Source organism: Ranitomeya imitator, chromosome 1 (genome assembly GCF_032444005.1).
Source record: "Ranitomeya imitator isolate aRanImi1 chromosome 1, aRanImi1.pri, whole genome shotgun sequence".
In the NCBI taxonomy this organism is placed as follows: Eukaryota; Metazoa; Chordata; class Amphibia; order Anura; family Dendrobatidae; genus Ranitomeya; species Ranitomeya imitator.
The window spans coordinates 345,495,800-345,519,343 of record NC_091282.1 but is presented as its reverse complement, the minus strand read 5'-3'; the positions used below and the strand labels follow the sequence as shown (position 1 = coordinate 345,519,343).

At 44.3% G+C, this 23,544-nt stretch overlaps 1 protein-coding gene across 1 annotated transcript in view; it reads right to left on the bottom strand.

The window, feature by feature from the left end:
- Positions 1-23,544, bottom strand: part of EMID1 (EMI domain containing 1) — a 247,384-nt gene that overhangs the window by 140,667 nt on the left and 83,173 nt on the right. The window contains exon 7 of the mRNA XM_069759923.1: positions 22,602-22,691. Coding sequence (XP_069616024.1) covers positions 22,602-22,691 — 90 coding nt within the window. The remainder of the gene's footprint in view (positions 1-22,601; positions 22,692-23,544) is intronic.

The window sequence follows — 23,544 nt, the reverse complement described above, 5'->3', positions numbered from 1 at the left end:
GTGCCGCAGTTACAACAGCCATAATGCCCTTCTCTATGCCGTACCTACCAGGAGCCGCCTGGCTCCCGCGATACTCTGGAGAATCCCATACGTTAACTGACTTTAAAGAGGGGATTTGTAGCCTGCTCGAGTTTTATCCCTTGACAGAGCCTCAGAAAGTTCATATGATAACCGGCCAACTCTTTGGAGCGGCATTGAAGGAAATGAAGTCCTGGCCCGTTGCGGATAAGAAAACTGCGCAACAGGTATTTGCAAAGCTTAAAACCACCTTTGACACCCACACCGCTACGGAAATTAAATTGACGTTCTATGGGTGCAAGCAGAGGCCGCAGGATAGCTTACGGGACTATGCCCTTAATCTTCAGGAGGTGCTGCGGGCCATCAAGCAAAGTGACCCAAACAGCATGCAAGATGTAGATAAACTCCTGAAGGAGCGGTTCATCGAGGGGCTCCGGTGCAGCAACCAAAGGGCCCAGCTACACTTCCTGACCATGCAGAATCCAGATCTGACTTTTGCGCAATTCAAAGATAAAGCCATCCAGGCACTACCAGAGCGACAGCCCAGCCGTGCCACACTTCCCAGGCGTCAAGCCCTCACGTACCACCAGGAGGTGGTGCCGGACGCACCCGTTTCCGCCAAGGCCGATGCCCAGATCCTGGAAGACGACTCTCTTGCAGGACTGCGCCTCCAGATACAGGAGCTGACCAAGAGCGTTGCTGCACTAGCCCGGACCGTCCAATCCCTACAGGAGGCCCCCAAGGAGAAGATCCAGTTGTCTTCCAGACCGGAAGATGTCCCCTGGCAGCGACCAAGGAGAGTTCCGTCGACCAGAGGCAGACAATCGCTTTCATCGGGATGGACAACCTATCTGCCGCCGCTGCCACCAGGTGGGCCATCTTGCAAGGTACTGTCAGTTAAACGAGCAACCCCTGGGGCAGAGGGCCAACCCCCAGGAGTAGAATGGTCAGGCCCGCAAAATTGAAGAGCCAAATACATTGGAGGGCGACCAGTTCTCCCCATCGTGATCGACGGTATCCCCATGAACGCTTTGCTGGACACCGGTTCCCAGGTGACAACTATGCCCTACATTCTTTATAGAAGTTATTGGGAGGACACCGACATTACCCGTGGCCCCGATGATAATTTTACCATAATAGCTAGTAACGGTCAGCCGCTGCCGCAAGTGGGGTATAAAGAGGTCACTATTAAGGAGGGGTGGGTAGAATTGGAGGCCCAGGGAATTGTCATTGTTGATATTGACCGACGTGAACGTAACCCCATGATGACCATCGGTACTAATGTCATAGAAAATTGTTTAGCAGAAGTTATTGTCTTGTTGCAGCAGGTAGCAGAGACAGCTAGTTACAGTGAACAACGTGCCTTGCAGAAAGAAATCAGAGCCCTAATGCGGAGACAGCAGGTGGAGCTGACTGGTGGTGAAATTGGCCGGGTCACAGTGAGTGATTCGAACCCCATTGCGATACCCCCCAGGAGTGAAATGTTAATATGGTGTCGGGCAGCCATAGGCCTCGGGGGTAAAGACTATCAGGCCCTGGTAGAACCTGTGTATTCAGATAATAGGCCTACCCTCCTGACAGCCAGAGGGGTGGTTGACGTCCGCAAGGGGAGGGTGCCAGTACGTGTCCTTAACTGTGGGGAGGAAGAAGTCCACCTAACCAAATATGTCACACTTGCCAAGCGGTGGCCGGAACGCCGAGGAAGTAACAGACTTCAAGCATTACTTCAAACAGCGGCAGGACAGTTGATTACAGGTTGGCTGTCTACCTTACATCACCTAGATGGACATAGGAGGCAATCGTGGGAGAGGGGCGTCTCTAGGGTCGCAGAATAACTCCAGGCCTACCTGTCATACGGGTGCGTCCTAGCCATATTATCTGGGAGACGGAGAGAGAGAAAGAACAGATACGAAAGTTGTGAGGACTATCCCGTGGTGCTCAGCAGGGAAGGACTACAACACACAGGCGCTAGTTGGTAGACACTGATTTCCACCTATAAATGGAACTCTGGATTTCCCTTGGACCGGCCGGACTCAGCCAGCCCTGTTAGCAGTGCTCTGGATTGCAGATCCCGGAGTCTTCAGTAAAAAGGTAAAGAGACTGCAACCCTGTGTCCTCGTTATTAACTGCGCCTCACATCATCGCCACCTACACTACTGGGAAGCCCTGGGGATATACTTCACCTGTGGGAAGGTATACCATCTAGCTGCCATTCCATCACCCCAGCGGACCCCTAAGCAGCGTCGGTCACCCTGACCGAATACCACAGGTGGCATCACGAACCCTTGACAAACTTTCATCACCCTTTCATTGGATGCCCCTTAGTAGGGTCACGGACCAGGTCCAGCCACCGTGACAACCCCAGCACCAAGACAGAGAGGACCAGTACCGAGTACCCCGCAGCCCTGTGTCTGGGGGCGCTCCATTACTTCATTGTTTTGATGCCTTCAGTGTGAATGTACAATTTTCGTAGTCATGAAAATACAGAAAAATCTTTAAATGAGAAGGTGTGTCCAAACTTTTGGTCTGTACTGTATACCATGATGGGGGACATATATACCACTATGGGGAAAATAAATACCAGGATGGGCCCAGGATGGGCCCAGAAGGGGGACATATATACTAGTATGGGAGACATAAATACCAGGATGGGTTGACATATAAAGCAAGATGGGCCCAGGATGGGGGACATATTTACCAGTATGGGGGACAAATATACCTAGAAGATCCAGTATGGTTACACTACTGCATAATGGGGAAGGGGTGGAAACACGTATGTCCTTATGGAATTTAAAACGCTACAAGAGCCCATGCATCTAACCAAATTTTGCATCGGGGCCCATCGGACTCTAGTTACTCCATCTGCCTGCAGGCACTGGCATAACGATCCTAGCACAAAAGCAATAGACTTTCTGACAGACGCTTCCTCCTACTGGATGACATCCAGAAATACTGACTAGGTGTCAACAACTAGCACACGAATGGTGACACTGTTGAGTGAATTCTTCACTAGATACTGCATACAACTGGTGCACTTGCAGCAAAATGGCTGTGTCTACCTCTGGCTCACTCTACATCTTACCTCCACGAACACTACTCTTTCCATAGTGCCTCAGTGAGTTGATATTCTATATTCACTGAAGATAGATTTTACAAAGGAACTGATAGTATTCAGGAGACAGAGGAGGCATTTTCCTGCAATAAAGTATATTACAAAATTTCTTATCTTCTTTACCTGTCTTATCAATTTCTGAATAAAAATAAAATTAATGCGATAGTTACTCTTCTTAGGGATCCTATCTATAGTTCTACATTGTAGACGGATATCCCATAAGCCTTTCCTATTTCCAAACTGCATAATCCTGATAACCTGTCCTGGTATTGTAATCCACCTAAACTCCTAATAATTTTGGTCGCTTTTCTCTGCACCCGCTCTAGTTCAGCTATGTCCTACTTATACACTGGAACCCAATATTATACACAGTACTTTAAATGTGGCCGCACTAATAACGTGTATAGAGGTAAAACTGTTTTTGTCCTGGCCATCTTTTCTTCCTTTACTACATCCCATGATTTATTTGCCTTAGCATCAGCTGCTTCGCACTGATCTCTAAAATTAAAGCACCACTGCCAACGATTTTTTTTATTGCACTGCTGGTGTGGTGCTTTGAATGTAATTCCCCTGTCTTATACTCACCTGCCACCGCCTTCAATGTTTTCCAGTGTCGCCCTAGTCGGTGTCCAGCAAAAAGTGACCCACTGGCAGTTCTGGTGTTTCATGGAGCGGCGCAGAGGTCATTTTTCAATACAAGTCTATAAGAGCCCCATTAAGGCTCTAATGGACATGCATTGAGAGCTTGTGATGTAGCCTGTAACATTTGGCCAGTCAGTAGCTGCACTCACAAGATGACGCCACCAGACCGGAGCGTTGCTGAAAAAAGGGGAACACGTTGGAGGGTGAGTATATGACTGGGGGCAGGGACTTACATTTAAAGCACCACACCGTCCCTGAAAAAAAAACAAAAAACGCTGGAGTAGTGCTTTCAGTTTGCTGGCCACAAATATACCAAAATCTTTATCAACCCAGTGTGTTACCATTTCATACATCATTGAACATTTTGTCTCCTCACCCCAAGTGAATGACCTTCCATTTATCTACATTAAACCTTAATTGCCATTTCTCCTCCCAAGCCACTTTACAACCCTTACAAAGTAATTTTGCCCCTATTGAAGCTCCTTAGTGTTCCACACACTAAGAAACCCTTTTCATGGCCCCCATAAAGTATGATGCCAATAAATATTCGCACCAAACACAGTGTGATATTACCAACGTGAATTCCTCCACAGTACCCTCCACATGCACAGTATGATGACCTACAGTAAACCTCACAAAGTATGATACCCCCACCGTGATGCAAACAGAGTATGATGGCTCCGCATAGTCCCCCATACTCAGTATGATGGCTCCCACACAGCTCTTCATACAGTATGATGGCCCTCCATACAGTATAGTGGCCCTCACACAACCCTCCACACTGTATAATAATAATTGTTTATTTCTATAGCGCCAACATATTCCGTAGCACTTTACATTGGCCTGCACTCATTTTATTGTGCCCCGTCACTAGCCCTCCAAACAGCATAAAGGCCCCGCATAGCATTCAGACTGTGTAATGGCCCCAGCAAAACCCTACACACAGTATAATGGATCCCACACCACCCTGAACACAGTATAATAAACCCCACACAGTCCTCCAAACAGTATAATTGGCTCTTACTCAGCCCTCCAAAGAGTATAATTGGACCCCAAACAGAATAATGGCCACCATACAGCCCTCTAATCAGTATAATGGCACCCACATCATGCTCCAAATAGTATGCTGGTCCCCCAAATAGCCCTCAAAATAGTGTGATATCCTACCCAAATATTATGATGGCCCCCACATGTCACTCTAAATATTATGATGGCCTCCACATAGCACTGCAAATTCCTTAATGCCGCTAAAAAGCAGTGCTGAGGAATAAGGGCCCATAACGGCCACCGTTAAAAGGCGTATTGGTGGTCGGTAAGGGGTTAAAGTCTGGCTGGTTTATTACAGCCTTTGTTTGGAACAAAGTAAAACATAAAGTAAACAGTCCATACAATAGTGTGGGTTTGCCCGCTTGGCTTAGACTCCAGCTTCTTAAGGTACCGTTACACTTAACGATTTACCAACGATCACGACCAGCGATACGACCTGGCCGTGATCGTTGGTAAGTCGTTGTGTGGTCGCTGGAGAGCTGTCCCGCAGACAGCTCTCCAGCGACCAACGACCAACGATGCCGAAGTCCCCGGGTAACCAGGGTAAACATCGGGTTACTAAGCGTAGGGCCCTGGTTACCATTGTAAATTTAAAAAAAAAAAACACTACATACTCACATTCCTGTGTCTGTCACGTCCCCCGGCGTCAGCTTCCCGCACTCACTGTGTCAGCGCCGGCCAGCCGTAAAGCAGAGCACAGCGGTGACGTCACCACTGTGCTTTACGGCCGGCGCTCACAGTCAGTGCGGGAAGCTGAAGGCGGGGGATGTGACAGACACCGGTATGTGAGTATGTACTGTTTTTTTTTAACTTTTACAATGGTAACCAGGGTAAATATCGGGTTACTAAGCGCGGCCCTGCGCTTAGTAACCCGATATTTACCCTGGTTACCAGTGAACACATCGCTGGATCGGCGTCACACACGCCGATTCAGCGATGACAGCGGGTGATCAGCGACCAAAAAAAAGGTCCTGATCATTCCCAGCGACCAACGATCTCCCAGCAGGGGCCTGATCGTTGGTCACTGTCACACAGAACGATTTCGTTAACGATATCGTTGCTACGTTACAAAAAGCAACGATATCGTTAAAGAAATCGTTATGCGTGACAGTACCTTTAGTCCTTTTGCAAAGCCACACAATCCAGGTCTGCAATCTCCATTCACAGAACCATGTGTCAAATAAACAGGTCCCATTCTACAATGTGAACCACACCCAGGGGTTGAGATATTGTGAGCAGCCTACCCACTCTAACTCTTTAGCTCCTCACAATTAGAGCTGGCCCTAACAAGGCCTATTAACCCCTCTTAGTACTATGTGTACTAGACTACAGCATTGCTCCAGGTTTATATCACAGAGGACCTGCATCTCTGTGATACATATCTCCCATTCACTATGGTTCCTGCACCAAACTTACAAGCGGACTTCTTTCCCCAAAGGTATCAATATACAGTAATCAGTATTACAACCATGTCTTTTCTTAATATTACAAAATTGTTCTGACAGGTTCTCTTTTTAAGGCTACATTTCCACGATGAGTATTTTATGCTGCAGATTTTGGCAGCATTTCTGCACCTGTTCGATAAATGAGGTTACTTAAATTTTTCATTGCATTTTCGTTTTTGAATGTGTTTTTTTACATGCGTTTCTATCTCATTTTTAACACTACGGTTTGTGCCTCTTTTTGGCATGTTATGTTTTGAATAAAGTTGCTTTGTTTGATACTTTATAGTATTTGGCTTTGACAAAACATTATTGATACAGTCATGTGCAGATATTTAGTGCGTTCAGCACGGCAGAACAGTTCTCAGATAACCATTAATAAACTCAAGTGATAGAAGCCAATGTGGGTAAGTGCGTGTATTTCTGCACATGTTGCTCATACTTACTATTTTGACATTTTTCTTGATATTTTCAGTTGCATATTATTAACATGTCTATCAATCCTGTGATTTCTATAATTGCCCAACTATTCCTTCTTGGTTTTGCAATTTCAATATTGAAGGATGCACATATCTGACTATTAACAGGTGGTTCAGTTATTGCTGAGGTAAGCAGGTCTAGGGTATGCACAGCCATGGCCAAAACTGTTGGCACCCTTGAAGTTGTTCCAGGAAATGAGGTATTTCTCCCAGGAAATTATTGCAATTACACGTTTTTTTTATACACGTTTATTTTATTGTATTGCAACAACAACAAAAAAACAGAAGAAAAGGCAAATTGGACATAATTTCTCACAAACCCCGGAATAAAATTATTGGCACCCTCAAGTTAATATTTGGTTCCACATCCTTTGGAATAAATAGCTGCAATCAATCGCTTCCTATAACCATCAACAATATTCTTATACTGTACCTCTCAACTGGAATTTTGGACCATTCTTCTTATGGAAACTGCTCATATTTTACAGGTGCCTTCTCCCAACAGCAATTTTAAGATCTCTACACAGGTGTTCTATGGGATTTAGATCCAGACTTCTTGCTGGCTACTTCAGAACTCTCGAGCACTTTCATTCCATCCATTTCTGGGTGCTTCTTCAAGTATGTTTGGGGTCATTATCCTGCTGGAAGACTTATGATCTAGGACGCAAACCCAGCTTTCTGATACTGGGCACTACAATGGGACCCAAATTCCTTTGGTTATCATCAGATTTCATGATGCCTTGCACACGGTCAAGGCATCCAGTGCCAGATGCAGCAAAACAACATCGAAACATCTTTGAACCTCCATCATATTTAACTGTAGGTACAGTGTTATTTTCTTTCTTTCATTCCATTTTTGATAAACAGTAGAATTATGTGCTTTACCAAAAAGCTTTATATACAGAGAGGAGCCAGAAGACCACAGCTTCTGATTTCTTTTACTCCTGCACTGATTAGAAGCACTTCATCTTCATATTAAACGGTGCAGGTTTCTTTTAGCAGTGCACGGATTAATCTGCTCAGTTGAGAGCTCCTGAAAACTGTTCTGCAGTAAGGCTCAGATGTTCACTTTTAGCCACTCCCATCTCCTATAAAATCTGTGCCCTGGCAAGCACTCATTGTCAGGGAAAGCTTATGCTGCATGGCTGGAGATTGCTGGTTATTATTTGGGTGAGTTTGGTGGATTTATCTGTTACTGTTGCTAGGTTTTGGGTGTGTGCTAATTCCCCTTCTTATCCTACTGTGGTTTTACCCCATCCTCCATTCCCCGGTGTTGTTTGTGTGAGTATATTTGTATGATTGATATTTTCCTTTATCCCTGTTCGTATTACCTTGTTAGTCTGGTTGGTGCATTATGGTACACTACTACTCCCCTTTTCCCTTGGTGGGGGAAGGGTACAGACTGAGGGCGGATTCACGAGCTAAGGCAAGGTACGTGGCCCTGGCGTCTTAACCATCATAAATAATCCGGGGAACAGGGCGAGCTAGGGAGCCCCTAGCACTATGAACAGGGAAGCATCCCTTGATCCTGGGACACCCAACAACAGAGCTAAGACATTAGTTCTGACCGAAATATTTTTTGATCCATTATGGATCCATTATGGATCCTATCACTGGTCTGTCAAGGCAACTGCAGCAAGTCAGCCTGGAGGTGGCAGATCTACGCACTATTGTTTTGTAGCACCTTAACACATCAGGTTTGGGGATCATGACACCCAGGCAACCTTTAGTGGAGCGCAAAATCACTTTGCCTGACAGGTTCTCTGGGGGGTGTGACAAATTTGTTGTTTTCAGGGAGGCCTGTAAGCTATACTTCAGGTTACTTCCTTGTTCCTCAGGAATGGAAGAGCAACAGGTGGAGATAATAATCTTTCTCCTTCAGAGTTACCCCCAAGCATGGTCTGTCATGATTCATTTTGGATTCGTGGCAGCTCTGGCTCCATTATAATTTAAAAGTACCTTTTTTTTCTTTCAGGCCAGCAAGAGTTAAATGTCAGTTTCCTTGCTAGCAGTTGCTTTGATTGTTCGTGAAGTTCGTGGTCCTGGTGCAGTATCCTCAGCTGCGTGCTGCTTTTCAGCGGGGACAGTGTTAAGTTCTATTTTACCTTTTTTTGTCTGTCTTGTTGTTGTCCCTCTCCCTGTGTTGTTCACCAACTGGGTCATTCCATATTAAGTGATCCAAATATGAATATTTTTTTTACCTGAAGTCTTTAGATTTATTTTTTTTGAAAAAGCGCAAATTTTGGCCTGGTATGGGTTTACATTTATTATCATATCTCGGGCTAAAATTAAGAAAAAGAGGTGGAAGAGGCATCATTTTTCTCAGAATTGTTGCGGCTTTTTATTTGATATGTCACACCACTATGTTTCTTTATATTTTGTTTTTCAGAAATCAAATTCAAAATTTTGGTGCGCAATTGTGAAAAAAAAAGTGTTTTAAAATTGTGAAAACATGAATGTGTGTAACTTGTGTTCTTATTTATTTTTACAGGGATTCAACTTGGGACCGATCAATTTTTTTTATTTCTTTTGAAGCCTTGAATTATATGTGAGTTTCTTCCTTTTTTCTTTTTAAATTACAACTTATTGAATTCAACATTTATATACAACAATAAAGAAACACAAAAAAACAAATAACGAAGTGCCAGAATAAATACATCTTAATCATCATATCACAACTTGCTCAGCATTTTCAACCTGAATCCATTGAACAAACCAAAAGAAAAAAGGTGATCATATCCTCAAGTGTGATTTTCTAAATACAGTCTCATCCCAGGTATATGTTAAAAACAAGATAAAAAGAAACAATATTTTTACCACCTATTTATACATGTAACAATTTTGTTTCTATTATATCACTAAACATGTCATTTATGAATTGTTTAAGAAGAATAGTACAGTAGTTAAATCCTCATTAGATAAAATATGAACTAATCAAACAATAGTAGGTTTTTACACTGGCCTTTTATCATCAATTTGTCCCTCCGAGTGGGAGAAATGTAATCTTGTCCATAAGCGCTTACTAGCAATGGCCATTTCCTTTTCCTTGTGTCAGAGTATGGACGGCCTGTCATGGTGCTCGGCTCCACCTCAGTTCATATCTGATTTTTGTTAACTTTTTAAAATGTCTGGTTTTCTTTGATACACAAAGGACGGCACTGGACCAGAAGAATGCAAAAAAAGTCAATTCTATTTCTTCATTTTTACAATCTTTGGAGAGTACAATAGCCAGCCACCAGCGCCGATCATATTCACAGGTCACTTAACCAGTTATGTCATCCATTGCCAATCTTGTGCCGCCTTCTACCACTCCATGGACTTCACTGTCTTTGCTGAATGAAAAAATTCTTCTTTTTATTTCTGTTTCACTACATGGAATGAAAGCGTGGCATTGCTGGTGATGGGTGAGTGATGGGTTCTGCTTCCTGCAACCGATGTTTTAACAAACTCTCCTCCTCTTTGTAGTCCTGGTTTGTACAATACATGAACTGGATGTTAAGAATATTTTTCTCACTCCATTTGAAAAGTTGCATGGGTGTTAAGATTTGGTCTATTGCAGCTAGCTCGAGCTGCTGGCCTGTCATCTGCTCTGCATTCACTGTCTACCCCTGTTCATTCTCAGGTTGAGCCCAAACAAAGCTTTCTCCTCTGTCCTCTCCTGCTTCTAAGCTGTAACAAAATAAAATAATACAGTAATATCTAAAAATCATGGATTATTTGGTAAATATAGACCCCGCACTTTTAGACCACAGGCTGCACAGATCTGAATTCAAAATTTTCAAATTGACACTGTAATAGTTTTATTTTTTTTAAATATGATCCCATCACGATCCCAACTTGTGTGTTGTACAGATGTGGCTAGGAGTATAGCAGGCACATGTGCATTTTGTGACATTTTTAAATTAAATGTTTTTTTGGAAATGCATTTTAAAATGTTGCGTTTGCGTAGGTAAAATATTAACAAAGATACTCCTGTGACATATCTCGTGAAAGCCTGTACAGTTCTGAGTAGAATGGTTTTAATTTTGTTTCTCTATCTTTTTTCTAGCCTGAGTTATGAGGAAAAATGTAAAGGTAGGCAACAATGAAATTCGCACTTTTTCCGAACTTTGAAAATCAAATAAAAAAAAATCTAGAATTTTTTCTTCACATTTTGCATTCTCTGACAAACTATTACCAAATAACAAAATCTCAAAAGAATTAAAAATATAGAGGTAAAAATCATTGGTTCACTTGACCCATCTGCAGTGGTGAAGCTAGTGTCCTTGCCAGCCAGTGCACTAGCCAGGAAATAGTGAGGAGACAAACAGGTTTAGGCATGAGACGGCGGTTGGGGGGAAAGACCCACTTAGGGCGTTAGGGGAGTTGAGGGACAGGCTCAGGTTGGAGCTCAGGAAGTGCCCCATCCCTTGTTCCCTACTGTGAGGTCCTTCCTCCTCCCATTCCATCCCGTTGTTTGGTGTAAGTTGTGTTGTCCCCTGGACTTAACCATATTACATAGTAACATAGTAACATAGTTAGTAAGGCCGAAAAAAGACATTTGTCCATCCAGTTCAGCCTATATTCCATCATAATAAATACCCAGATCTACGTCCTTCTACAGAACCTAATAATTGTATGATACAATATTGTTCTGCTCCAGGAAGACATCCAGGCCTCTCTTGAACCCCTCGACTGAGTTCGCCATCACCACCTCCTCAGGCAAGCAATTCCAGATTCTCACTGCCCTAACAGTAAAGAATCCTCTTGGTTTGTGGCATTATCACCGACCCGTACATTTTTCTGGTAAACCCATGGCTCATGCTGAGGCCTTTGCTCACCTGATCCAGTCCCTCATGGATGAGGTTTCAGAGTTACAGACTCAGGTAGTGCAGCAGTTTTAGCAGTTTTTAGATTTTCTGGAGGGAGAGATAAATTTATCGTCTTTAAAGAAGCCTGTAAATTGTGCTTTAGACTTTGCTCTTGTTCTTCAGGGACTGAGGAACAGCGTGAGGGGATTATTGTCTTCCTTCTCAAGGGTGATCCCCAATCCTGGGCCTTCTCCCTGCTGACTGATTCACCATCTTTGCGATCGGTGGACAAGTTTTTTGCGGCATTGGCGCTGGTATTTTGGGATCCTGATGTCATCTCCCTGGCTGAGTCTAGACTCCATAAAATGAAGCAGGGGGACCTGCCAGCTGAGTACTGCTCAGAGTTTCGGAGATGTGCCACTGACACGCAGTGGAATGACCCTGGTCTTAGGAGCCATTTCTGTCAGGGTCTGTCAGCTAGGCTTCAGGATACCCTGGTGCAGTATGCTACTCCTGGGTCATTGGAGGCCACCATGGCTCTTGCTATCCAGGTAGACAGATGCCTCAGGGAGAGACATACACCAAATCTGCCCCCTATTGTTCTTTCCAGGGAGTAGGACACACTTGTGCAGACGTACGAACCCATGCAGGTGGGAGGATCCTCCTTTTAAAATAGGTTGCCTGACTGATCATTACGTCAATGTCTGTCCAGCTCGTGCCAAAATTTGTACTCCATCTCAAAAGCTGCAGTCCCCTGGTCGTGTGGAGGGAGACAAGCAAGGTATGTACATTTACTCCTTCTTTACGTCTCAGTGTACCAACCCAGCAGAAGTGGTGGTTGGTCAGGAGACTGAGACTATGCCGGTGCTTGTGAATACTGGAGCTGGAGTCAATTTCGTGGATTCTTTGTTCAGACCCATGGTCTGATTGGTAGGATGCTGACGAGACCCATGACTGTTTGGGCAATTGTCTCTGTTCCTCTCAGCCAGGGGAGTGTGACCCAAGCCGTAGATAATATTAACCTGCGTATAGTGCAGGGTATGTCATCTCCCATCGTCTTAGGCCTTCCCTAGTTGAAGAGACACAACCCGGTCATAAATTGGCGGTCCAGGGAAGTAGTCAGTTGAGACCAGTCTTGTAAGGACTACTGCCTAGGAGTAATCAGGGGATGGTGGTGGTTCCTTCTGTGCATAGCGAGGGTATGATTTTGGTGATACAGGGGGATGCCTCTGTTGTCTGTTCCTCAACGAGTACACCATCTTTTGGCAAACGCATGCGTGGAAATAAACGTCCAGGTCCAGACCTGTGTGAGAATGAATACGTGTGGGTGTCCACCAAAAACATCAGGTGGAAGTATGCATCTGGGCCCTGGAGTTCTAGGGTGAAGGGGCTGTATCGGGTGTCGGCCATTCTTAGCCTCATATTCCCCATTTTCCACAGGTCAGCGCTCTTGAGATTTGTGGTGCCTCCGGAGCCTACATTATTGCCATCTCTATTGGGTTGCGTTTGTCGAACCTTGAGGATCAGGTGACTGCGGAGGTGAATCCTAGTGGGTGGAGATGTAATTTCTGGTGAAGTCCGGTGTTGAGGGTCCAGAGGTCCCTAGTTGAAAGGGGGGTACTGTCAAGATTCATGTTGGAATCGTGGAAGCTCTGGCTCTGCTATAATTTAAATGTAGCTTTTTTTCCTTTCAGGCCAGCATGGGTTAAATGTCAGTTTCCTTGCTGGCAGCTGCTTTGATTGCTAGTCAGCTGATGTGGGTGGTGACCACTTCTACCATCCTTTAAAAAGTCACATAACGCATCAGCAGACTGTTGGTGACAGAGTAATCTATGTTGACCAAGCCTGGATTAAAGAGCTCTCTGGTTGCAGTGGTGCTTTTGCTGTGTTCATGGAGTTCATGGTCCTGGTGCTGTATCCTCTGCTGTGTGGTGCTTTCCAGCTGGGACAGTGTTAAGTTCTATTTTCCCTTTGTGTGTCTGTCTTGTTGTTGTCCCTCTCCCTGTGTTGTTCACCATCTACAGTGGTAGGGCTAGTGTCCTTGCCAGCCGTGCACTAGCCACGGAATAGTGAGGAGACAAACAGGGTTAAGGCACGAGATGGTGGCGGTGGGGAAGGACCCGCTTAGGGCGTTAGGGGAGTTTAGGGACAGGCAAAGGTTGGAGCTCAGGAGGTGCCCCATCCCTTGTTTCCTACTGTGAGGACCTCCCTCCCCCCCATTCCATCCCATTGCTTTGTGTAAGTTGTGTCGTCCGCTGGACTTAACCATTCGTGACATAGGCATTCTCTCTCCCGTCTGACTCCCAGTCGCTCCAGATAGTGGAAGAATTTTTTCTGGTGCTGTGTAATAATTATATGGGTACTACAGAATCTGATAGCATGGGATAAAGCCAGTCTGAGAGCAAAGTTGCAACAAAAGATGTATTTACTCAAAAACAGAAATGTAAACAGAACTAACAGATACTTCTGCAATTGTAACGAGGTCTCAGCTCTATATAGAAAGTCACAGCAAACAGAATAGCGAACAAAACATGGTACAGATATTCCTGCCATTGTAACGAGGTCCTCAGCTCTATATAGAAAATCACAGCAAACTGAGTAGCGGGGCGAGACCGCTAATGTGAACCAGTCCAGCAAGGAAATTATGTGGAAGCAAACAAGACACTAAAAGGAGGAAGTCCAATAAGGTTATATGTTGTGAATTCAGCTTTTGGGCTCCCTCCGGTGGTTGTAGAGGGTAATGCAGTTGTGCCTGGACTGCAGGAGTGGACAGGTGTATCTACTAATTGCAAAACTGACTGGGGTATATAGCTTTGCAGGATCCTTTAGTCAGTGCCAGTTGTCCATTGTTCTGGAAGGATTCACTTCCCTGCTGGTCTCTCCAGTTTGCTGTGCTTTTCTACAAAGATAAGTCCTGCCTTTGTTTTTGCTGTCCACCTGCTGTGGACCTTAAAGTTCTGTGCATTTTCATGTTTTTGTCTTGTCCAGCTTAGTCTGTGAAGGATTTTTTGCAGCCTAGCTATTTCTCTGGAGATGCAGATATACCCCCCATGTCTTTAGTCAGATGTGGTGATCCGTATTTTCTGCGGTGGATATTTTCTAGTGTTTTTATACTGACCGCATAGTACTCTGTTCTTTTCTTTCTTTTTAGCTAGTATGGCTTCCTATGCTAAAATCTGATTTCTTATCTGCGTATGTTATTTCCCTCTCCTCTCACAGTCAATATTTGTGGGGGGGCTATCTATCCTTTGGGGATTTTCTCTGAGGCAAGATGTTTCCTGTTTCTGTCTTTAGGGGTAGTTAGATCTTAGGCTGTGCCGAGGGGTCTAGGGAGTGTTAGGTACCCCCCACGGTTACTTCTAGTTGCGCTGCTAGGTTCAGGGTTTGCGGTCAGTACAGGGACCACCTTCTCCAGAGTCCGTCTCATGCTGCTCCTAGGCCACCAGATCATAACAGTACAACTGGCCAACAATGAGTTAATTGCATCTCAGAAGAAGGGCGGGAAGCTTTTGAGCCTTTTTTTTTCCTTAGCCTGTTTGGTATTTTCCTTCCTCTTTACCTCTGGGTGGCTACGGAGTTTAGTATTAACATGAATGTTCAGGAGTTAGTTTCTCGGGTGGATCAGCTTGCTGCTAGGGTACAGGGTATTTCAGATTTCATTGTTCAAACTCCTGCCTTAGAACCTAAGATTCCCACTCCTGATTTATTCTTTGGTGACAGATCCAAATTTTTGAGTTTCAAAAATAACTGTAAACTGTTTTTTGCATTAAGACCCCGGTCTTCTGGTGATCCTATTCAGCAGGTTAAAATCATCATATCTCTGCTGCGTGGTGACCCACAGGATTGGGCATTTTCCCTGGAATCTGGCAATCCTGCTTTGCTTAATGTTGATTCGTTCTTTCAGGCATTGGGGTTGTTGTATGATGAGCCTAATTCAGTGGATCAGGCTGAGAAAATCTTGTTAGCCCTGTGTCAAGGTCAAGAAGCGGCAGAATTGTATTGCCAGAAATTTAGAAAATGGTCTGTACTGACTAAATGGAATGAGGATGCCTTGGCGGCAATTTTCAGAAAGGGTCTTTCTGAATCCGTTAAAGATGTTATGGTGGGGTTCCCCACGCCTGCTGGTCTGAGTGATTCTATGTCTCTGGCCATTCAGATTGATCGGCGCTTGCGCGAGCGCAGAGTTGTGCACACTGTGGCGTTGCCCTCTGAGCGGAGCCCTGAGCCTATGCAGTGTGATAGGATTTTGTCTAGAGCTGAACGTCAAACATTCAGGCGTCAGAATAGGTTGTGTTTTTACTGCGGCGATTCTGCTCATGTTATTTCTGATTGCCCTAAGCGTACTAAGAGAATCGCTAGTTCTGTTGCCATCAGTACTATACAACCTAAATTTCTGTTATCCGTGACCTTGATCTGCTCATTATCACCATTTTCTGTCATGGCATTTGTGGATTCAGGCGCCGCTCTGAACTTAATGGACTTAGAATTTGCCAGACGTTGTGGTTTTCCCCTGCAGCCTTTGCAGAACCCTATTCCTTTGAGGGGCATAGATGCTACACCTTTGGCTAAAAATAAACCTCAGCTGACACAGCTGACCATGCGCATGGCGCCAGCCCATCAGGAAGATTGTCGTTTTCAGGTGTTGCATAATTTGCATGATGATATTGTGCTGGGTTTTCCATGGTTGCAGCTACATAATCCGGTGTTAGATTGGAAATCCATGTCTGTGACTAGTTGGGGTTGTCAGGGGCTTCATGATCAGGTTCCTTTGATGTCAATTTCCTCTTCCCCCTCTTCTGAAGTTCCTGAGTTTTTGTCTGACTTCCAGGATGTATTCGATGAGCCCAAATCCAGTTCCCTTCCACCGCATAGGTGTTGGCATATGCAACAGATTAGAACTTATTATAAGTGAAAGGAGGACTTTATACTAACCAGACAGCAGATGGCGATAGTGTGTAAAGTTATGTACTTGCTGTAATGTGGGGAGGGAAGCTCTCGGTTGTTGGTTGTTTTCTTACTTTCTGTTTTGCTTTTCTTCATGAATGTGTTGTGTTCAGTGCACGGACTGTGTGACACTGAATTGTATCTCATGTTTATCCAGTATGAAGTAAATACTGTTTACTCAAGATATCTTGCTGATTGAAGCTCTTCTAAGTACAGCGGTGACTGCAAGAAGACACACTCTGCAACAATAGGGACTGTGATTGTGCTATTGACTTGATTCCAGGTTGTAAGTTCCCTAAGGGCCGACTTTTCAACCTGTCTGTGCCTGAACGTACCGCCATGCGAAGCTATATTAAGGAGTCTTTGAAGAAGGGGCATATTCGGCCATCTTCTTCACCGTTGGGAGCGGGGTTCTTATTTGTTGCCAAGAAGGATGGCTCCTTGAGACCCTGTATTGATTATCGCCTCTTGAATAAGATCACGGTTAAATTTCAATACCCCTTGCCTTTGCTTACTGATTTGTTTGCTAGGATTAAGGGGTCTAGCTGGTTTACTAAGATTGACCTTCGAGGGGCATATAATCTTATTCGTATTAAGCAGGGTGACGAATGGAAAACTGCATTTAATACGCCCGAAGGCCATTTTGAATACCTTGTGATGCCATTCGGACTCTCTAATGCCCCATCTGTGTTCCAATCCTTCATGCATGATATCTTTCGGAGTTATCTTGATAAATTCATGGTTGTATATTTGGATGATATTTTGATTTTTTCCAATGATTGGGAGTCTCATGTGAAACAGGTCAGGATGGTATTTCAGATCCTCCGTAATAATGCTTTATTTGTGAAGGGGTCAAAGTGCCTCTTTGGAGTGCAGAAGGTTTCTTTTTTGGGTTTAATTTTTTCTCCCTCATCTATAGAAATGGATCCGGTTAAGGTTCAGGCCATTCATGATTGGATTCAGCCCACATCTGTGAAGAGCCTTCAGAAATTCTTGGGCTTTGCTAATTTTTATCGTCGTTTCATTGCCAACTTCTCCAGTGTGGTTAAACCTCTAACCGATTTGACCAAGAAAGGCGCTGATGTGACGAATTGGTCCTCCGTGGCTGTTTCTGCCTTTCAGGAGCTTAAACGCCGATTTACTTCTGCCCCTGTGTTGCGTCAGCCAGATGTTTCTCTTCCATTTCAGGTTGAGGTTGACGCGTCTGAGATTGGGGCAGGGGCCGTTTTGTCTCAGAGGAATTCTGATGGTTCCTTGATGAAACCGTGTGCCTTCTTTTCTCAGAAGTTTTCGCCTGCGGAACGCAATTATGATGTCGGCAATCGGGAGTTGTTGGCTATGAAGTGGGTATTTGAGGAGTGGCGACATTGGCTTGAGGGGGCCAAGCATCGTATTGTGGTCCTGACCGATCATAAGAATCTGATTTACCTCAAGTCTGCCAAACGGCTGAATCCTAGACAGGCTCGATGGTCCCTGTTTTTCTCCCGTTTTGATTTTGTGGTCTCGTACATTCCTGGTACTAAGAATGTTAAGGCGGATGCCCTCTCTAGGAGTTTTTTTCCTGATTCCCCTGGGGTTCTTGAGCCGGTCGGCATTTTGAGGGAAGGGGTGATTCTTTCTGCCATCTCCCCTGATTTGCGACGGGTTCTTCAGGAATTTCAGGCTGATAAGCCTGACCGCTGTCCTGTGGGGAAACTGTTTGTTCCTGATAGATGGACTAGTAAAATGATTTCTGAGGTTTATTGTTCTGTGTTGGCTGGCCATCCTGGGATTTTTGGTACCAGAGATTTGGTTAGTAGGTCCTTTTGGTGGCCTTCTTTGTCACGGGATGTGCATTCTTTTGTGCAGTCCTGTGGGATTTGTGCGCGGGCTAAGCCTTGCTGTTCCCGCGCTAGTGGGTTGCTTTTGCAATTGCCGGTCCCTAAGAGACCTTGGACGCATATTTCTATGGATTTTATTTCCGATCTTCCTGTTTCCCAAAGAATGTCGGTTATCTGGGTTCTCTGTGACCGATTTTCTAAGATGGTTCATTTGGTGCCTTTGCCTAAATTGCCTTCTTCTTCTGATTTGGTTCCGTTGTTTTTTCAGCATGTGGTGCGTTTGCATGGTATTCCGGAGAATATTGTGTCCGACAGAGGTTCCCAGTTTGTTTCCAGGTTTTGGCGGGCCTTTTGTGCCAAGCTGGGCATTGATTTGTCTTTTTCCTCTGCATTTTATCCTCAGACAAATGGCCAGACTGAGTGAACTAATCAGACCTTGGAGACCTATTTGAGATGCTTTGTGTCTGCTGATCAGAATGATTGGGTGGCTTTTTTGCCATTGGCCGAGTTTGCCCTTAATAATCGGGCTAGTTCGGCTACTTTGGTTTCGCCTTTTTTTTGTAATTTTGGTTTTCATCCTCGTTTTTCTTCTGGGCAGGTTGAGCCTTCTGACCTTCCTGGTGTGGATTCTGTGGTCGACAGGTTGCAGCAGATTTGGGCTTATGTGGTGGACAATTTGGTGCTGTCTCAGGAGGAGGCTCAGCGTTTTGCTAACCGTCGTCGGTGTGTTGGTTCCCGGCTTCGGGTTGGTGATCTGGTTTGGTTATCTTCCCGTCATGTTCCTATGAAGGTTTCTTCCCCTAAGGTTAAGCCTCGATTTATTGGTCCTTATAGGATTTCTGAAATTATTAATCCGGTGTCCTTTCGCCTGGCGCTTCCGGCCTCTTTTGCTATTCATAATGTCTTCCATAGATCTTTGTTGCGGAAATATGTGGAGCCCGTTGTTCCCTCTGTTGATCCTCCGGCCCCTGTATTGGTTGATGGGGAGTTGGAATATGTTGTTGAGAAGATTTTGGATTCCCGTTTTTCAAGGCGGAAGCTTCAGTACCTTGTCAAGTGGAAGGGTTATGGCCAGGAGGATAATTCTTGGGTTTCTGCCTCTGATGTCCATGCCGTTGATTTGGTTCGTGCCTTTCATCGGGCTCATCCTGATCGGCCTGGGGGCTCTGGTGAGGGTTCGGTGACCCCTCCTCAAGGGGGGGTACTGTTGTGAATTCAGCTTTTGGGCTCCCTCCGGTGGTTGTAGAGGGTAATGCAGTTGTGCCTGGACTGCAGGAGTGGACAGGTGTATCTACTAATTGCAAAACTGACTGGGGTATATAGCTTTGCAGGATCCTTTAGTCAGTGCCAGTTGTCCATTGTTCTGGAAGGATTCACTTCCCTGCTGGTCTCTCCAGTTTGCTGTGCTTTTCTACAAAGATAAGTCCTGCCTTTGTTTTTGCTGTCCACCTGCTGTGGACCTTAAAGTTCTGTGCATTTTCATGTTTTTGTCTTGTCCAGCTTAGTCTGTGAAGGATTTTTTGCAGCCTAGCTATTTCTCTGGAGATGCAGATATACCCCCCATGTCTTTAGTCAGATGTGGTGATCCGTATTTTCTGCGGTGGATATTTTCTAGTGTTTTTATACTGACCGCATAGTACTCTGTTCTTTTCTTTCTTTTTAGCTAGTATGGCTTCCTATGCTAAAATCTGATTTCTTATCTGCGTATGTTATTTCCCTCTCCTCTCACAGTCAATATTTGTGGGGGGGCTATCTATCCTTTGGGGATTTTCTCTGAGGCAAGATGTTTCCTGTTTCTGTCTTTAGGGGTAGTTAGATCTTAGGCTGTGCCGAGGGGTCTAGGGAGTGTTAGGTACCCCCCACGGCTACTTCTAGTTGCGCTGCTAGGTTCAGGGTTTGCGGTCAGTACAGGGACCACCTTCTCCAGAGTCCGTCTCATGCTGCTCCTAGGCCACCAGATCATAACAGTTATAGTGCAAATGCACACAGTCCATAAATGACGAAGTCCAGCAAAACTTGCTCACATGTGTGCACAGTACTTTTTTGTAGGACTCCAATTGTTCAGAGATGATGCGTCCTGTGAATGACGTCCTGGAAAAGAGAGGACGAGGGGAGAAAGAGGGAGAGCGCTATCTAAGCGTAGTAGATGAGTACATCTTTCTTGGAGAGAAAAGCACAGCTTGAATCTTGCTCACCTGGTGTGGTTGTGCAAAGAGGCACAACACTGGGAAAGTTTGGTACACAAAGGAAATCCTTCTATTGGTGTACTGCACGTCGCAGCAGTTCCAGGGGCGAGAGGTAGCTGAATGGGGTGAAGCAGACCACCGAGTAGTAAGCTGCAGAAGCAGGGAGTTAGCCAGCAAGCAGGCAGATGCTCAGGAGCCAGCAGCACAAAATACTCAAGCACAGGTGAACACAAGACCCGGACTTAAATAGTCAGGACAGACAGGAAGTTCCATGACAGGGTGAGATCCAAGACTCCATCTTGGATCAGGGCGAACAGACACCAGGAAAGTCCGGAATCCTTACATGCTGGGTCATACATACAGTTGTGCTCAAAAGTTTACATACTCCCAGAGAATTTTTGCTTTCTTGGCCTTTTTTCAGAGATTATGAATGATAACACCAAAACTTTTTCTCCACACATGCCTAATGGTTGGGTGAAATTGTCAAACTACTGTGTTTTCTTTTTTTTTAAATCATAATGACAACCCAAAACATCCATATGACCCTGATCAAAAGTTTACATACCCCATTTCTTAATACCGTGTATTGCCCCCTATAACATCAATGACAGCTTGAAGTCTTTTGTGGTAGTTGTGGATGAGGTTCTTTATTTTCTCAGATGGTAAGGCTGCCCACTCTTCTTGGCAAAAAGCCTCCAGTTCATGTAAATTCCTAGGCAGTCTAGCATGAACTGCGCACTTGAGATCTCCCCAGAGTGGCTCAATGATATTGAGGTCAGGAAACTGAGATGGCCACTCCAGAACCTTCACTTTGTTCTGCTGTAGCCGATGACAGGTCAACTTGGCCTTGTGTTTTAGATTGTTGTCATGTTGGAACGTCCAAGTACCTCCCATGCGCAGCTTCCGGGCTGATGACTGCAAATTTGCTGCAAACAATAATGTCTATTTTTGTGTGTCAATGTTTTGTCAAAATTACAAGACATCAAGTTAATAGAGTAATGGGAAAACATTTTTTTGTTAACACCTTATATTACAAAGAAATAGCAGAACTACTTCTACCTAGTTTAGACTAGTACAGGTTACTAGCACTTGGGTAAAGGCAAATATTACACTCCTAAGTAATAATACCCACTGAGTTCTCACTTAAAACAACAAATGCCCAAAGTGCCCCAGGCGGAATGTATTAATGCTCCATTATTTACATATTAAAAAAAGCAATAATGTTCTGAGTGACCCTTCAAAAATTATAATGCCATCTGATTGCCACCCTTAGCAAAAAAAATAAAGTTTACACTCACCAATCCGAGTAACCGAGTCCTCTTTTTCTCCTAGACAGATTGGGCTGGCACAGGCAACACAATGCAGAGATGTCTTTGTGTCGCCTGCATTCGCCATATTTGCATTATGTTGTCTCCAATACCGTTCAAAGGGACATTCTTGCCGATATCCAGAGCACCCTACTTGAAGTCCAGGGTATGTGCACTGCTTTAGGAACTTGCAATACTACTTCATAAAAACACAACTTTTAAAAGAAAAAGAAAAATGTTCCTGCTTCTGACATTTTGCACAAAGGGCAACCGCGTCTGCTACACACTGCTTGAAAATCACCAAATCTCAAATGTCTACCTATGTTACCCTCTACCATGATTGTTCCTCAACCTATAGCCAACAACTAATACTAACGGCAGTGGTATTTTTCTTAATGTACGCTAGGTTTTCTTCCTACCTCCTTTACCAGGTTGTCTCAAATTCTTTCTACTGGGACCTTACCTGACAGAACAAGGTAATGCCTGGGTTGCACGCACCATCTTTGGAAGTCTACGTTTAGAAAAGTTAGAACGCTCAGAATTTTTTTTTCCTGAACTCTGTATAACATCACAATAAGTACATACAGAGCCAATTTTGTTGCCAAACCAGAAATTGCTGCAGCAATAGAAAGGACTGTGTTGTCTAAAATCACTTTTGAGAAAACTCTCTCCGCACTAACTTCTAGGGGGCATCTTACACTTTGCAAAGAAGAAAATCAGATAAAAGAGGAAACAAGAAAAACAAGGGAGTGGCACACTAATAGAGTGGTACACAAAGACATCAGTGCAAATCCTTCTTTAAGTGTTCTCTTACCTGGAGGTCCAGCTGGACCTTTCATTCCTGGTGACCATTGTGTTCCTGGAGTACCCATTGGACCTATAGGACCCTTTCTAGTATTCATACCTAAAAAAAAATCCAGTCTGTTACAAAGCTTCATTTCATGCATCTATACATTTTTATAATGAATAGAGCAAGGTCTCTTTAGGTACATTTTGTTCTACTTTCTTTGATGTCAGTACCAGGGCACAAGATGAAAAGTATTTTTAAGATACCCATCTCTCATGCTTATAGTTTATTCAGCAATTGTGCAAGACCATAAAATGTATGGTCTTGCACCTTCCTGGGCTAAGAATGACCCTTTTTCCTGATGCAACATAGACCCTGCAAAAGGAAGTTACTAAGAAATAATGAAGATTACCAAAAAACAGGAGAATGTTGAGATCGTATCAGGTCAATGACAGGCAGTTACGGAAGAACCCTAAAACTAATGGTAATTTAAACAGCTGTGTAGGTGACACTTGTAAAAGGTTAATAAATTGGATTTATGTAAGGGAAGACACAGAATGAAAAACAACCTCTCCTGTTACCGGTTCCTTCCTATATCCTGTGACACATACTGTATACTTCTAAATGTTCGATCATGGCATGTGGACATGGGTCATATGAGAAGAGAAAGAGGTTCCACAAGTGCACAGCAGGACATGGAGTTCAAAGCTGCAGACATGCCTAACATCTACATCATTTCAGGGGCTTCAGGGGCTTTCTGGAAATCTTTCTGCAGTCCCTACCAGTCTCAGTTTACATCTCTGCCTGCAGTAATGACACTGGTCATGGATCATCATTGCTGCAATCTACATAGAGAAGAGCAGGGGAAAAGGACTACCTGTGTAGGATCATCCTTTGATTTATTAGTATAGTTATATTAGTATATGTTATAACCAGTGGCCAGATTTTTTTTTAAGCCTAGGTAACCCCT